We start from the raw sequence: 17,287 nt of genomic DNA, 5'->3' as shown, positions 1-17,287 counted from the left end.
GTTCTGCTGCTGCTTATTTACACTCTGCTCTTCCTGCCTCGTGTTGTTTTCTCTCTGCTAGAAAACATGAGACACCATCAAACCTTTGACGTTGGGACTATAATTCCTGTCCACTTCAGTCCTCTGGCAGACTTGTTTCTCTATGTTTTCATGTGGAACGGGAGGGTAGACCAGCTACTGGCGTCTCTGTGTGACTGCAGGAAGGGCCGTGATGTTACCAGCATTTCAGCAGTAAATGATGACAACGTTTGCATCATCAGCTCTGTGGCAGCAGAGAGTTAGGAAGTGGAAAACAGAAGAAGCACAGGCTAATAGAAAGGATAACGAAGGGACAGATACTTTAACCAACATCGTTTCCAAATATCTGTTAAAGAGGAAGGACTGGACTGCTTACAACTGTGGGAAGCAAGTTCAACACTCAGATAATATAAATGCACGACTTGACAAGACTTTACTAAAACACTTTTGCCTCTTCCTGATTGGTCAAAAATAAATACAAAATCACTTAGAGTTAGAAACAGTCATGTTTAGTCTAAAAGAAAACTCCTTTCTAACGTCTTCCATATCATGTTAATAAATAAACACTTCACATGTAGTTCCTCTTATGACCACTAGAGGTCCATATTCTGTGAACGTGATCATTGGTTGTTGTCGTCTGTGCAGATAAACGACCCACTGGATCATTTTTGTTTCATTTCTAAACTTGTTCTAGTTCCTTTCAACAAATGAATATTATGTTTGTCTGTTTGTTGTTATTGTTCTTTCCTTTAGGTTAATATATATGAAGTTCAGACCTATTTAATGACTAAAGCAAACCATTATTACCTTGATCACATTATAATCACCAGCTGCTTCATTTTCATGTGAACTTGCAGAGAGCTTCTCTTTCTGTTTCTGATAATATGAGATGTTTTTTATTTATTTATACTACTTTTCCTTATTGTACTGTATGCTTATTCAAAGCTGTATATTCTGTTACACATTGCTATGTTACACAGCTGTTGACAAAATGCCAGTTGTGGTTATATAATGTAAGTTTTTAGGAAATTTGCTCAACTAGAAGAACATAGAATGATGATTAGTCTCAGCAGTGAAACTAAACTATTATGAACATAATGAGCTTAATGTGACAGATTTGTTTTCTCTAACTATAGATCTGTAAAGGTTAATGCCCTCCGAGGTGGCCATTATCCTGCTTATACCATGGTCCACTAAGAAAGAAAAAATTTTTAAATAAATTATTAATGCGTTAATGTAGTTTTTACCGTTAAAATCGTAAGTTATCACAAGAAGCAGCTGAGAGGACTATTTTGTTGTGACACGTTGCCAAGGTAACCGGCTCTGACACAGAACCTGCAACTCGGTCGGCCACAGTTATGTTACGTGACACACACATTTCAGAGGGTGGGTGAAGCTCTTATAGCTTCTGTGTGTCCAGAGGATGATGCAACATTTTGTTTGAAACAGTCAAAGTCCACAGATAGTTTCCTACATGTTCAATCTGATCTGGCGTGTCTGCTGCCCGGCGTCTGAGTTTTTGTTGCCATGGTTACCAACTGCCGTTTAGTCAGCGCAGCCTTCTTTCATAGGTGTCCATTATCACTTTTTCATGGACACCCTCCAGCCAATCAGAATCGAGTATTCACCCAGACCACGGTATAAGTTTAAACAAAATGCCATAAAACCAGTGTTTAAAAATAAAGATAAATGTTCAGAGTTGGAGGGTAGAGTACGATTTGTTATTCCAAAGGTTTATATATTAGGACGTAGTAATAAATCATCTGGTTTACAGCAGGTCTTAAAATGAGGTAAATACAGATGAACATCTGAAAATAAAATATGTCATTCTTTACGAAAACTAAGATAAAATGAAGATGATCTGTGGAAAAATCTAAGTCCCTCTCATGACTCAATGCCTTATAGAACCACCTTTAACAACTATAACTTGAAGTAATCATTTTCTGTAAGACGATCAGGTTAAGGTCTGGATTCGACTGGATCATTGCAACATCTCGATTCAGTTATTCTGTTGTAGATTTGCTGCGAATGAAGTCATTTCAGCCAAGCTGTGCTGTCAGACAGATGGTCTCACATCTGACTCTTTGGTATACAGAGGCGTTCATGGGCCACTTAATGGCTGCAAGGTGTCCAGGACCTGTCGCTGCGAAACAAGCCCAAACCATCAGCCGTCCACCACCATGCTTGACAGTGTGTTTGTGCCAGTTTGTGTTTGATTTTCTCCAAATGTGCTTACGACCTAACATTTCCACCGTGGTCTAGTCTGTCCAAGGACATTGTTCCAGATGTTTTGTGGTTTGAATGCAAAGCTTAACTGTGCAGCCATGTTCTTTGCTGCAATGTCTTTTATCCTTCTTTCTTCTGGACCAGTGGTCGTTTAGGGGAATATCAGCCCTTAGCGAGCAGTTGTTGTGACTCCTTGAAGTTGTTCAGGTGGTTTGGTCCGTTTGGGTATAGCGCAGAGTGAAAGCGAACTAAACGAAGGGGGCAAATTTTTGGGGAATTCCCCGGCCAATCAAACCGAGTTGCTGATGTCTTTCCTCCTTGGCATTGTGTTAACAGCAGGGCTGTCCTCAGTTAACTTGCACTTAACTGCATATTAATCTAGATTTTTTGTCCTTCTCTAAATGTGACTTATCAGGATGTTTATCAAATATTTAATACTCCTGTAAGCAGTTATAGATGCACGTGTCACAGGGCGGAAAGCCCTGATATACCAGCTGTAGGTCCGAGAGGGAGTACTCTATAGAAAAGAACATGCAACAGATCTCCCACCAGTAAATGTTTATTATAGTTCTTTATAAAAACAAGGTAAAAGAGAAATAAAAAAATGTAGAAGCCAGGCTGCAGTGAAGTCCAAGTAATGGGGTGGCCCTCTACTGGCAGCTCCTATAGGTGACCGGGTCCCTCCGATCCTGTACCGAGGGGTGGGGGGGGAGGAATCGTGAGTCCAGTGAGTAATATTTTAACTGATCTTCTATCGTATGGCACGAGAGGCCACCATAGGAAAACCGAAAGGAGCACTTAGCTGAGAGGAGGGGGTTGTCGGACTCTCCCCCTCCACGGCTCCACCTGCGCGTCTCTCTCTGTCTCTCCGCTGCTCCTCTGCTCTGGGGACGCCGAAAGCCAGAACACCTGTGTAGGGGACAGGCCGTGACTCAGAAGGCCGGCGACAGGAATTACTCTGCAGGTTTTGCTGTCTGGTCAAAGTAGGGCTACCGCTGTCATGCAACAATTCACTTCAAGCCCAACAAAGAAGGAACACATCTAGTCCATGCAAAGCGGAGCCCACACAACCAAAAGAAACACTTAGCTCAGAGGAGGGAGGTTGCCGCACATTCCTCCCTCCACAATTCCCACGGCGCGTCCTGTCGCACAGGCAATTCTCCGGCGTCTGTGCCCACGGCCGTCCCGTCACTCGGTCAGCCCTCACTATCCACGTCCTTGACCCAGCTGGACGTCTCCAATGCGTCTCGACCTGGTACACGATTCCCCCTGGACCGTCGGACCCGCTGCTTCCCACACACTGCTCGCGTCTGAAGCCCTGCCACACTTTTCTCTCCGCTCTTCACACACCTGTAACTAATTATCTCTAATGGCAGGGCTGCAGACACACACACACTCACACAAACAATCTTGTCACCCCTGTGACACACGCACACACACACACACACACACACACACACACATACACACACACCTTTGCATACGCTCTCCCTCATGCCACTTCTGACAGCCTCACCTTCATTGATGGGTATTCACACTCATTGACGGGTATTTTTCTATCATAAAATAAGACACAAAGAACTCAGAGTGAAGTCAGCTTCATCGCGATGGGGAGAGACGGTGGTTCAGCACTCAGAGAGTGTCTGGTGTCAACTCCGAAGTCTCAACCCCAGCGCAGCCTCTTTATTGAGCAGATATTGCACTTCAGTAGAGCAAGCAAAGTTCAAGCAAAGTTCAAACAGGGAAACACATCAGCATACATCACTTCATGACCCTTATCGCACAGAGCAGTGACCACCACATCCTGTCCTCTGCAGGGTGGGTGAGACCGCAAATCCTTAAGGGAGAAACTTTAAACTGTCAACTTCTGCTTACTCTAACATTTCCCTCCTGTTTGACATTTAAAGTTATCAATTCCAAGCATAAACCAAACATAAATCAAAAACATGAATCAAAAATATGTGAAGAAATGCAAATATTATATAAATATACTGTCAACTTTGAACTGTCAACTTCTGCTTACTCCAACACTCATGATGACAAAAAAAAACAAAAAAAAAAAGCAAAAAAAAAACTCAGAAGCATAAAGAGGGGAATTATCATACATTTTATTAGTTTCTGATACATAAAGAATATGGATGGATCCGGATATGGATGAAAGCCATCAAAAGCAGAAGAGGAAACAGTGTTGTGCAATTTTTCTGAGCTACAGCTACACACAGGCTGGCATGAAACAGTGTGCAGTCAGCTCCATGTGTATGCAATTTGTTGACTCTACATCAGCACTGAAATGGTAAGTTTACTTTTTCACATGTATGTATAGCATTTTACTCAACTTACATATATATAATTAAAGTATTTCTGATGTCAAAGAGTAGTTTATGTAGGGATAAAATAATCTTTACCTAGCTGGTCTTTCTTCTTCTTTCAGGTTGAACTGGGAGAAATGGATTTCTACAGCTTGTATGACTATTCCAATGGTACAGACTATCTCTACTATAATTACTCCATGTTTGAGGAGTTTAATTACTTGTTTGAAGACGGGCTGCCACCAGTCTCATATGTGATTGCATGGATTGTGATATGGATATGTTTCCCTCTGATCTTACTGGCAATTTACGCTCTTCATTCTCTGGTATGTAAAGAATTCTGAACATTTGTCTGTCGCTTTCCATCAGAAGCCAGATATCTGTCGGCTCACAGGGAACTCTATGTGTGGTACACAGCTCATGCTGAGTGATTATCTGACACAGTCTCTGCTGTTTTTCTTTTCACTGCAGATCCGTGATGACAATGTTGCACCAGTCTATGTCATCAATCTCCTCATCTCTGACATCATCCAGATTTGTTGCTTTGGGATCTGGACAGGAACAGGACGCAGGTTCTCCAGGGTCATCTACGTCTCCATATTGATCTACTACTTTGGTGTGTTGGCCAGCGTTGGCTTCATGATGTGTGTTGCCCTGGAAAGGTAGACCATGTGTGTGTGCTGTAGCATTTTTGGATAAAACACTGCAACAACATATTAACTGTTGTGTCATCTGTGCGTCATCTGTTGCAGGTTTCTGGTCGTCGCCTGCCCGCTGTGGTACCGCTTCAGACGAAGTGTCAGGTTCTCTGCTGTGGTCTCCTTTGTGGTCTGGATTACGTGTCTCATTGAGCTTCTTGTTGCATTGCTGACGTCTGACTTGTACCAGCTCATTTTCCGATTTATCTTCCTCCTCCTCCCCCTTCCTCTTCTCACCTTCTTCCTAGCTGGGACAGTTAAAGTTATATCTTCTGCTAGATCCGTCCCTTCTGAGGAAAAACGTAGAATTGTAGGAATTTTAGTCCTGGTGCTTCTCATTTACACTTTGCTGTTCATGCCCTCAGTCATCCAGCTCCTGAAGATGATATTATATAGATATCCGCTCTATAGAACTGAAGATTCTTACTATGGCTTCCACTTATCGTTCCTTCAGTTCAGTCCTCTGGCAGATTTAGTTCTGTATGTCTTCATGAGAAAAGGAGCTCCAGACAAGCTGCTGGCCTGCCTGTGTTGTTGTAATGTAATGAAAGAGGAAGGAGGAGGCCAAAGCAGTGACATGACCACCGAGGACATCTCCTCTGTGCAGGTGCTTTCATAATAATCTTTCTCTGTAAAGATTATTTTGTAATTAGTGGAACTTTATAGTGTAATTTTCCTGTCAGAAGAAAACTCTTCTGCCCAGAAATGAGGTTATACACATTAGTTAGAATTAGAAACTGTTCATTTAGCTTTCATGTCATCATGCTAAGGGAAAGACTCTGTTGTCTCAAAACATGTTTGTGTAGGAGCTCTTCCTGGATTCACCAGTTCCTGTTCAGGGTTTGATTAAGGTAGAGAATATCACAAAGTATCCAAGCACTCTCCTATTACATGTTTTTATTTATTATTTATTTTCTTATTTGTCAGGGACAGCACATATTTATGAAAGTGCACTTCTGAAAACAACAATCCATCTATGAAAAAAACATCTATCTATCTAAAGAAAAATAAATCAACTGGATAAAATTGACAAAAAGGTGATAAAAAAAAGTCAAAGCAATTGTTAAAATTTACCAATGCATCAAAGCCATACCATATTTATATATTTAGAACTTTAAAGATGCAACACATGTTTGACCAAAGGCTTTTAGAGGCCAGTAAGCTGCAGGTATCATACAGCAGGCATTTCATTCAACACATGGACAGAGACAGTGTTTGACACACACAAACAAGAGCTAACATTAACAAGACTAATGTAGCTAAAGGCCTTTTTTTCAGTGGTTTAATCTGGTTGCAGGTCACCATAGAAACAGTAACAGCTGCTTTAAAAGAGAGTACATTGGAGTCTTTCCGATACAAGACTAAACTTGGTCCTAAACTCTGGAACCAGACTGCTCATGAAGACCCTGTAGCATGTCTCTACACTGGCTTCCAATCAGATTCAGGATCCAGTTTAAAATCCTTCTCATCAGTAAACAAACTTTTGTAAACTGTGAACTCTTTATTCTCCTGTCAGACCTCTAAGGTCCTCTGATCTAACTAATGTTTTTGACTTTCAACTACAAACTAGAGGGAACTATTTGCAGTTCTGGAGCCCAGATCATGGACCCAGTCTTCGTCTGGGGGTCTGCAAGCTTTCTTGGGTATTTTAAGCCACAATTATAGACCCAACTTTTCAGTATGTTTTTTAGGACTGACTTACAGAGTTTTAGGCTTTGGCTTTACACTGTTTAGCCTCATGTCATTATTGTTTTCCTGACTTGTGTTTCTACATTTTACATCACATTGTTATGTCTCGTGACCTTTTTGCTTCTAGCCCTGTGACTGTGTAAATCACTTTGTAACCCAGGCCTTAAAAGTACGATATGTGATCAAGGTCTACTTTATTTATTCTTACTTTTGACCATAAACTAGAGGGGACTGTTTGCAGACCTGTTGTAGATGTGTCCCTGTAAAGTTATGCTTTACTGTGTCTGAGACGTGGGCCTGGCCTTCTTGGGCTCACTGAGGCAGATTTCCAGAGGTCTCCCCTCTCGTTGGTATCATCAGATGGTGGACAGCAGCTCTTAGAGCGTCTTGAGACTCTTCAAATAGAGAGCCATATTGAGGCTCACAAAAATGGTCATGCAAATGGGCATGTTGGTGGACTTCCTAATGGAATTAGTAAGCCCCAGAGGAATGGTGCATTGGGGAGAAAAGACTTTGGGATGGAGATGGTCCACATCCCTATGACTACAATAGAAGCTACACAATCCCCGTTCCCTACAGAGTGGGGGAAGACGGGCATAGCATTCATCTACGCAGTAGTTTGCTTTGTCACCACCACTGTAGTCATTTCAGTGGTCCATGAAAGAGTTCCACCAAAAGACCATACCCCACCATTACCTGGCAAGTTCTTTGACCTGTTTGACAGGGTGGAGTGGGCCTTCTCCATCTGAGAGATTAATGACATCCTGGTTAGATATAAAGTTATGCTTTACTGTGTCTGAGACGTGAGTTAAGATGATGCAGCTAATGCTAACGCTAATGCTAAGAGACGAGCCTAAAAGTTTACCCCCCTGCAATGTACAAATGAGCCCTGTGTTTTCTTTTTATAAGTGGGGTGAAGTGCTCTGCCACGTATATATTTTTGTAAATGACTTATCTATTTCTTATTTCTCATGCCTGCTACCACACAGCACTACAGTATTCATGATTGATGGTTTGTGATGAAGGTGTGTGGTCACAGTTGTAGCTTTACTAGTCTTGCTACCACAACACAGCAGTGATCATATGATCATTTAATCTAACAAGGTTACCATCATGTAGTCAGATTTTACCACCGAACCAGAACACAAACTTTCTATTTCACTGACATTTTCACGTCATGTATGTAAAACAGGGGTCGTGGAGGATGTATCGCTATGGCTAGATTTTACTGGTAACTGGGCTGAAATGAGCCTCCTGGAAGAGGCTAAAACTGGTCCAGTGTCAGCTAGGGCGCCGAAAAGGGGAGGTAAAGGGGAAGGATTCTCGGGGCCCATGACTGACAGGGGGCCCAGAAGGGCCCTCAATGCAACTGTAATACTAACAAAATGATCTAATACTCAATGATAAACCTATAATCACACAAACATTTTGGTTACAATGCAATGGTATCACTAAGTTTCTTTGTTTTGGAAACACTTCTGAACTATATTTCACTTAAATGGTTCAGTCCACCTGCTCCTTCAGCAGACAGACTGCCAGTGGATGCGAAGACAGCAGGATGCCCCCAAAATAGGAAATTTTTAAAAAGAAAAAAAGCTGAGACTGGAGAGAGAGCAGAGGGGTGGCCAGTACGTCACCCAGTTCTTTCAGAGGCGAGGTGGTCAGTTAGCTCGTCTGATGGAAAGTTGTGGAACATCAGCTTGTTGTCTCTCCTACACTTTGTTCATATAAGCTAGCTCACTTTGCTCCCATATTAGCTCATATTTCTGAAGAAAACTCTGGATTTTATTTCATTTCACTTTTGTTTTAATCAAATAATCAAGGCAGGCAAACGATTAGCAAGCTGCTCTGCTAAAACATCATACATGTCCGAACAGACACGAGGGCAGCTGAAGCAGATGCTGCCAGACCCCCCCTTCCCTCCTCGCCCACCTGAACATGTCCCCCTCCTTCCCCGCCCACCTGAACATGTCCCCCTCCTTCCCCGCCCACCTGAACATGTCCAGGTGGGCCCTGAGGAACGAGGTGAGCAGCTGAGTGTTGAATTGGTTGATTACTGTGGCGAAAAAAACATTATATAACAGAAAAAATTTCTGAATTATTAATATAGTTTGCAGTTATTTTCTCAGCTATCACTGTAATATTAGGTCAGGTCAGTAGTTTGGACTCATCCTCCTGCTTTGCAGTAGGAACAGAGACATTTGTAGTGCAGCAGACTGCTTTCAATCCAATCAGAGAAATATGTATATTTTCTAGATATCAGAAGATTAACTAGCAACAACCATATAGCATCATATATGTTCCCCCACTAATCTAATGCTTCACCGGTGAGTCTACAGATCTGGAGATAAATTAGACTTCGTGTTGCTATATGAGAGGAACAATGACGTGGAGGATTAGTAGTCAAATCAATTTCCCTTGACATTGTTGGTGAAATCACTGAAAGCACCTTTGAGTAAAACAAAATAGTGTGAGACCACCAGAAATAATGATTGTGATGCTGTTACACATGACATTACACGACTGGAGATATTATATGATAGAACAGCTGATAGAATAGAAAGCTGGACTTCAGGACTTGATAAGTGATTCTCCTCAGAGAAAGCTCCACGTTGGGTTCTTGCTGAAAAATGCTGAGCAAGGACAGTGATGGTGAATGAGAAGAGCTTGACTCAGCAGTAGCGCACCTTTACTACTCCTTGATATCTTATTACACAAAGTTCTACCTTTTAAAATGTGATTATTTAATTTTAAAGATGCTCCCAGCCGTTGTTTGGCTGTAAATCTCCACAGTGGTTTGCTTGTGACCGTATTACATTTAGTTCATATAATACAGTAAACCATGTGAGGTCCTGCTATGTTTTGTTTCTGAGCCTACCTAATTTTTTTTGGCTTCTGATTTAATGATGATAATGCTCGCAATACAATAAGCCATAAAGATTGAGTGGTCATTTTGTTTTTGATGGTGTTTTAGCTGAGATTTGATTTATTTCTCGACAGATTATAAATGCATTTCATTTTCATGAATGAGGTTATTTTGTATTAAAGTTTTGTATTTGTAATTTGTTTTGTAATTATCATGAGATAATTAAGTATTTAAAAAAAGATAGATGGGTTTTTAAATATAAAGTTTCCGTCTTGCAGCAAATAGTTGAATCTAAATTAACTTCATTGTATTTTTAGTGCTTCCCCTACCAACTAGCCTGTCATGTTTTTCTTTTAATTTCTTTTAATTTAATTTCTTTTAATGCCATTTTGATGGTAAAATTAGCATTAAAATTGCCAATTGGATGTATGACACTATTAAAATTTTCAGGGGGGGCCCACTCAGTTTCTTTTCATGGGGCCCAAAATCTCTAGCAGCGCCCCTGAGTGTCAGTATTACAGAGGCTGTAGTGTAGTGTAGAGGCAGTATCTTTACTCTCAGGCTCGGAGTCTGGTTCAAACATAAATGGCTGAATTACGTAAGCTGCTGCTCGGTCAGCTTTGCTCGCCATCACTAAGCTGTTGATGTTTTGGAGTCAGACGTACGTGCATGCACTGGGCCAGTCCCCCTTCCAACTCTGGCCTCCCTGCAGCCAATCAGAGCGCACCTCATTAACATTAGTCAAAAGCTTGCATGAACTCTCACGAGACAATGTTGTGGTATGAGCAAAGGGTCAGAACAAGCTCTATGTTTGATCTTTTTTATGTAATACATTTTCAAAAAAAATATTTAAAGACACTTAGAGGACAGCTGACACATGAAAAGACCAGGTGATGACACCTTTAATGACCCATCGATTAGAGTCGTTTCTGGGAAACATGTAAAACCTGCAGGATACTGACCCAAGATGTCCAGAGTTGGTGATCCCTCATATACATTATATTATATTATCCAGAAGATAGTGATAACCAATAGAACACAGGTGGGGAGGATTTAGCTACCTGGACACAGGTGAGGAAACTAAAAGTAATCTACAATACAAAAAACTAACAGAGCTGCAAAAAATCCAGTCAGCTATGAAACACTTAAACTGCACCCACATGAGAAGAATCTAAACTAATACTTCCTTTTTTAATTTTCTGTTGAAAGAATTTCTCAGAAATCTTGTCTGCTGATTGGCTGTCGTTCACATGTACTTTGCGAAATTACTTGTGAATATAACCAGAGGTGGACAAAGCCCAAGAGGAAACATTTTGTTCCTGCAATACACCATTTACATAACACTTAAACACAAACTTTGAGTTAGCATAACACAAGAAATAGCTTTAACTAGACCCAACTTAAATTTACAGTATGTCTACTTTCAGTTGAATTCTGCAACACATTACCAGAACATTTCAACACACTGCATCAACACCCATATAAAGCAACTTCAGACAGGATGTAGTTATTTAGTGGTTTGTGTCAGACCACGTGGTGTTTGGGGACATTTGGGGACAAATATCTGATCTTTCTCTTACTGGCTTTGACTAAAAACATTACACAATCATGTATGACAACATTTATTTCCTAAGACTGACAGACATAGGCTATGAAAAGCTTCATTTACCATTTGGTCTGAGTTTAATGAGGACGCAGAAACTGATTCAGGTCTTATCTGTCAAAAGGTAAATATTGGAACTTAAACTTTTTTAATACGTATAGACTGTAGAGAAGTAGAAAGTACTGTTATAAGATCGAAAGTGTGGTCCAACACCACAAAAAAAGGGAAGTTTGTAACTATGTAACGGGGAGAAAGTATTCAGATTTAGTAAGTAATTTATATATAAATATTTAATATATACTTAATTGTCATTGTAGGAAATTTGTTATTACTGCTTTTTGAGTTAAAAAAAAAGTCCAAAAAGTGTTCATTATAAAGCTCTGATCAGATTGATTTTAGAAGCACAGCAAACAAAGCTACCATCAAAATAAGTGTTTAACTTATGAGCTGTATTAACATTAACAACAACACAGACAGTAAATTAGAAATGACAGAATGCCTCAAACATTTCCTCTAAGTTATAGATATTGCAGCCTTGTAGGTGCAAAGACACGTTTAGCACATAAAGTCTTCAATTACGGGCCCACAACGGTCAGTGTGGTTCAGACATATGCCATTTATTGCACATAACTAAAACCTAAAATATACAATGAAAGGCAGATGACAGACTCGTGCTACGGATGAGAACACATGTAATCACAGTGACGGTACCAGGGTTATACTACACATTCAAATTAACATGAATCCATTTAATTCCAAATAAAAAACACCATGCTACAAACTACATGCAACCACAAACCACATCACCATCTAAGTGAACTCCCAGTATCCGGACGGCACCACTGAAAGGACACCATCCGCAGCACAAGAAAACAAAAATCTATCCCAGCAAAGGGATGAGGGTCCAAAAATCTCTGCAGATCCTCCGCAAAATCTCCGTACAATCTCCAAAAATCTCCGTAAAATCTGACTCTCTCCAAAATATCACCAGTGTATATACATAACTTAAAAACCATCCCACTTGATACCTTCCCACTAACAGAAAAACACCCAAAACCAGCCCACTCAGTATTTTTCCATCGACAGAAAACAACTCAGAACCAACCCACTTAGTATTTTTCCATCAGCGGATAAAGCATATGTGGGCATCTGCAAAGTGGTCCCTCCTTCTGGGTTGCATCAGAGCTGAAGGAAAAGAAGACACTTTTCCCTGCCTCATTATCTATCTATTCTTACAGTTTTTCACACAAAGGCTGCTTGTTAATATTTTCTGAGTTTGCTGGGAAATTCCGCTCTGCTTTGGAGCGAGCAGATAAGGAGTAACTCCCTTCTTAGACCCAGACCTTCTGGGCCTCTCTGCTACTTCTTCAGCAGTGTAAAAAAACTTATTTGCATCTTATTTGTGAATGCACTCTCTGTAAGCTGCAGAATAATAACAACTAAGCTGTAGCTCTATTAATCAAAACCAAAACCTAATGAACATCACTAAAATCTAAGGATAATAATGTAAATAAGCAAGCAAACAGGAATATATGAAATGTGAATAGGTAATACATAACACATAGAAAAACATGACTGAGTGTTGATCAGGCAGTCCATAAACTCAGTTTTTTGATTAAAAAACATCATCTCACATCATGCGTGCCATAACAGTCATAGATTCCAACTTAAATAAAACTCCTCTCCCTCCTTCACTCACTGAGAGCAAAAGCGGTGGTTTCCAGCAGGTGTGAGTTATCTGTCAAGATAAAAGCCTCTGCTCCCTGTCCGTTGCCTTAGCAACGCTCTCTGGCCTAGAGCAGTGTTCACGCCACCCATTGAAGAGCGCGGCCTTCACACCAGCTTAGAGTTCGTGGCGGAAAGACGGAGCGGAAGGCCCACACTCCGAGACGGAAGTGGTAGGCAGCACAATGCGCCATTTTACAGCATCTCATTGGTCAAGAGTTTACATGCGCTTCCAGAAGAATTTACCCTTCAATTGCTGACAATTTGTGGAAGCTTTTATACCGTTTATCACAGCCATATTTACATGGGGGTTACATGTTCAACTACACTTGATCTTCTATCTCTGTTTTCTCTTCACGTGAAGGATTGTCTGTTCCCCACGTGATACCTTCCTTGTTTGATTTGCTCATATCGTCTTGGTCCATTTTGCAGCAACACAGAACAGTTAAAAGTCTATCACAGACACCTTTCCTCATGAAAACATACAGAAACAGATCTGCCAGAGGACTGAAGTAAACTGGAATTACAGTCACAGTTTCAAAAGTTGGGTCATGTCTGTATTTCTTTGCTAGGGAATAAATGATACGAGGCAGAAACAGCAGAGTGTAAATCAGCAACACCAGGACCAGAACTGCCACAACTCGTCGTTTTTCATCTGCAGGGACACTGATGGAAGCAGACAGGGCTTTAACTGTCCCAGCCAGGAAGAAACAGAGCAGCGGGAATGGAAGGAGCAGGAAGGAAGCTACAGCTGTTTCAGTGTAGTTATAAGCAAAGAAAAAGATGGGAATGTATAAAAGAGGAAGGAGCCAGATCACTACACAGACTATCACTGATGTCTTGATGTTTCGTCTGAATCTGTACCACAGTGGCCAGGCGACGACCAAATACCTGTAATAGAAGACACACACAGTTACCAAGGAGCAGCACATCCACAGATACCACATCCATAAACAGATGTTACCTTTCCAGGGAGATTACCACCATGAAGCAGATGCTGACCATCATACTAATTTGAAGAATGTAAACGAAAACCTCACAAATCCTCCCGTCACTGACTGCCACCCGAACAGTTAAGCAGCAGAGCTGAATGAGGTCGGTTATCAGAAGGTTGATGACGTATACGGGAACAACGTGATCGTTTCGTACCTGCAGCAGCACAGCAAAAAGCAATAAGTAAATGAATCAGACTTAACCTTTTAAAGCTCAACCCAAGAAAAAAAATGAAAAGTCAAGTTTTTTTTGCACAGTGGCAAAAAAGAAAAAAGAAAATGTTGGTATGTTTATGGTTTATTACCTTGTCAAAATGATTGTATTGAATTTTATTGTAATATCATTATATCCACCAGGGGACAGACAACAAGCATCAGATTGTGACCAGTTTTTACCTGTTTTTACCATAAAGTGATGCAATAGGTCTCAAACTGTATCAAATATAATTCATTTGGAATTGAAGAGTTAATCATGTTGTCATCTCTTCCCAGGCATGTTTGTCTTCCCAGAAACTGCACAATATTGCCACATATGTTTTTTTTTTAAATCAAATTATACTTTCAGGGGCAACAATTATGACACCTAACTTAATGTGTTCACTTTTTACTTTATTAAAATGATCTTATAAATAACCACAATGTCATTTAAGGAAAATGTGTGGCTCCTCTGAGGGTCACAAATAACAACAAAACTTATCATTATTAATTATCATTTAGAGCTCAAGAAAAGTCTGCACACAATAGGTACAATAAATACAATAAATAAATTGTATTTATTTATTGTATATATGATAATGTGCATACCAGTGAATAAAGAGCAATGATGGCCATGATGGTCAAAGGAAGGCCGATGCAAGCGATGGTTAATGTCACCACAAAGAAGGTGAGTCCAGTTTCGCCATCATAGCAGCCATGACTGGTTTTATGGGAGCTTATGAGGCTCCCCAGTGAGGTCCGGTTACCGTTGTCATTGTCCATGCTTCAGCCTGAAACCTGTTTTAATTAGATGAGTGGATGTTAAGTGCCGCCTAAAAAGTACAATACTTTTTCAAAGATGAAGAATTTTCATTGCAATTTTAATGTAAGATGTGATTTTTTTTTTTAATGGTTGTTTTCTGTTTCTCTTTTGCTTTGTTTCTGTATTTGAAATAAAGATTTATAACCAAATAAATTGTATCCTTCTTTTTTTTCTTTATTTAATCTTTGTGCAAAGAATGTACAAATAGCATTACAGATTTTTTATTAAGCACATGAATAAGTTTTACATTAACACAAATGTTATAAATTGGAGTAATGTGGATCATATAAAATATTTATATTTTATATATTTTTTTTATTATTTTGTGTTTTTTTTGTGCTGTTTTTTTAATGATTTTAAATGTGGGTCTGCCCTAAGTTGTAATGATAAGAAGCTTACTGTTTGATGTGCTTTGTTTTTAGGGACAGCACTGGCTGCTGCTTATTTTGGTTTTATATGGTTTGGTTTTACTTTTTATTTTAGCATAGGTTAGTATTTGTTGTTTAGTTTTTAACACTCTGTCTTCTCTTGTTTTCTTGTGCTGTGGATGGTGTCCTTTCAGTGGTGCCGTCCGGATACTGGGAGTTCACTTAGACGGTGATGTGGTTTGTGGTTGCATGTAGTTTGTAGCATGGTGTTTTCTATTTGGAATTAATTGGATTCATGTTTTATTTGAATGTGTAGTATAACCCTGGTACCGTCACTGTGATTACATGTGTTCTCATCCGTAGCACGAGTCTGTCATCTGCCTTTCATTGTATATTTTAGGTTTTAGTTATGTGCAATAAATGGCATATGTCTGAACCACACTGACCGTTGTGGGCTCGAAATTGAAGACTTTATGTGCTAAACGTGTCTTTTCACCTACAAGGCTGCAATATCTATAACTTAGAGGAAATGTTTGAGGCATTCTGTCATTTCTAATTTACTGTCTGTGTTATTGTTAATGTTAATACAGCTCATAAGTTATAGACTTATTTTGATGGTAGCTTTGTTTGCTGTGCTTCTAAAACCAGTCTGATCAGAGCTTTATAATGAACACTTTTTGGACCTTTTTTTTATTTTTATCTCAAAAAGCAGTAATAACAAATTTCCAACAATGACAATTAAGTATATATTAAATATTTATAAATAAATTACTTACTAAATCTGAATACTTTCTCCCCGTTACATAGTTACAAACTTCCCTTTTTTTGTGGTGTTGGACCACACTTTCTATCTTATAACAGTACTTTCTACTTCTCTACAGTCTATACGTATTAAAAAGGTTAAGTTCCAATATTTACCTTTTGACAGATGAGACCTGAATCAGTTTCTGCGTCCTCATTAAACTGAGACCAAATGGTAAATGAAGCTTTTCATAGCATATGTCTGTCAGTCTTAGGAAATAAATGTTGTCATACATGATTGTGTAATGTTTTTAGTCAAAGCCAGTAAGAGAAAGATCAGATATTTGTCACCAAATGTCCCCAAACACCACGTGGTCTGACAGAAACCTTTGAATAAGCACATCCTGTCTGAAGTTGCTTTATATGGGGGTTGATGCAGTGTGTTGAAATGTTCTGGTAATGTGTTGCAGAATTCAACTGAAAGTAGACATACTGTAAATTTAAGTTGGGTCTAGTTAAAGCTATTTCTTGTGTTTTGCTAACTCAAAGTTTGTGTTTAAGTGTTATGTAAATGGTGTATTGCAGGGAAAAAATGTTTCCTCTTGGGCTTTGTCCACCTCTGGTTATATTCACAAGTGATTTTGCAAAGTACATGTGAACGACAGCCAATCAGCAGACAAGATTTCTGAGAAATTCTTTCAATAGAAAATTAAAAAAGGAAGTATTAGTTTAGATTCTTCTCACGTAGGTGCAGTTTAAGTGTTTTATAGTTGACTGGATTTTTTGCAGCTCTGTTAGTTTTTTGTATTGTAGATTACTTTTAGTTTCCTCACCTGTGTCCAGGTAGCTAAATCCTGCCCACCTGTGTTCTATTGGTTATCACCATCTTCTGGATAATATAATATAATGTATATCAGGGATCACCAACTCTGGACATCTTGGGTCAGTATCCTGCAGGTTTTACATGTTTCCCAGAAACGACTCTAATCGATGGGTCATTAAAGGTGTCATCACCTGGTCTTTTCATGTGTCAG

General features: G+C 39.7%; 2 protein-coding genes across 2 annotated transcripts; one reads left to right on the top strand and one right to left on the bottom strand.

Annotated features, from left to right (window-relative positions):
* Window positions 1–4,690: 4,690 nt before the first annotated feature.
* On the top strand, window positions 4,691–5,870 carry LOC121655402 (G-protein coupled receptor 4-like). The gene is made up of 3 exons (XM_042010013.1): window positions 4,691–4,879; window positions 5,025–5,215; window positions 5,306–5,870. Exons 1-3 carry the CDS (start codon window positions 4,691–4,693, stop codon window positions 5,868–5,870), a joined length of 945 nt encoding a protein of 314 aa, XP_041865947.1.
* A 7,587-nt stretch (window positions 5,871–13,457) lies between these two features.
* On the bottom strand, window positions 13,458–16,490 carry LOC121655401 (mas-related G-protein coupled receptor member B5-like). The gene is made up of 4 exons (XM_042010012.1): window positions 16,431–16,490; window positions 14,931–15,119; window positions 14,099–14,283; window positions 13,458–14,025 (listed from the first exon to the last, which is right to left on the bottom strand). Exons 2-4 carry the CDS (start codon window positions 15,102–15,104, stop codon window positions 13,458–13,460), a joined length of 927 nt encoding a protein of 308 aa, XP_041865946.1. The 5' UTR covers window positions 15,105–15,119; window positions 16,431–16,490.
* Between the last annotated feature and the right edge of the window lie 797 nt (window positions 16,491–17,287).

This window comes from Melanotaenia boesemani, chromosome 16, assembly GCF_017639745.1.
Source record: "Melanotaenia boesemani isolate fMelBoe1 chromosome 16, fMelBoe1.pri, whole genome shotgun sequence".
In the NCBI taxonomy this organism is placed as follows: domain Eukaryota; kingdom Metazoa; phylum Chordata; class Actinopteri; order Atheriniformes; family Melanotaeniidae; genus Melanotaenia; species Melanotaenia boesemani.
Note: the sequence above shows the minus strand (reverse complement) of the source record. Positions and strands in the feature narration are given on the sequence as shown.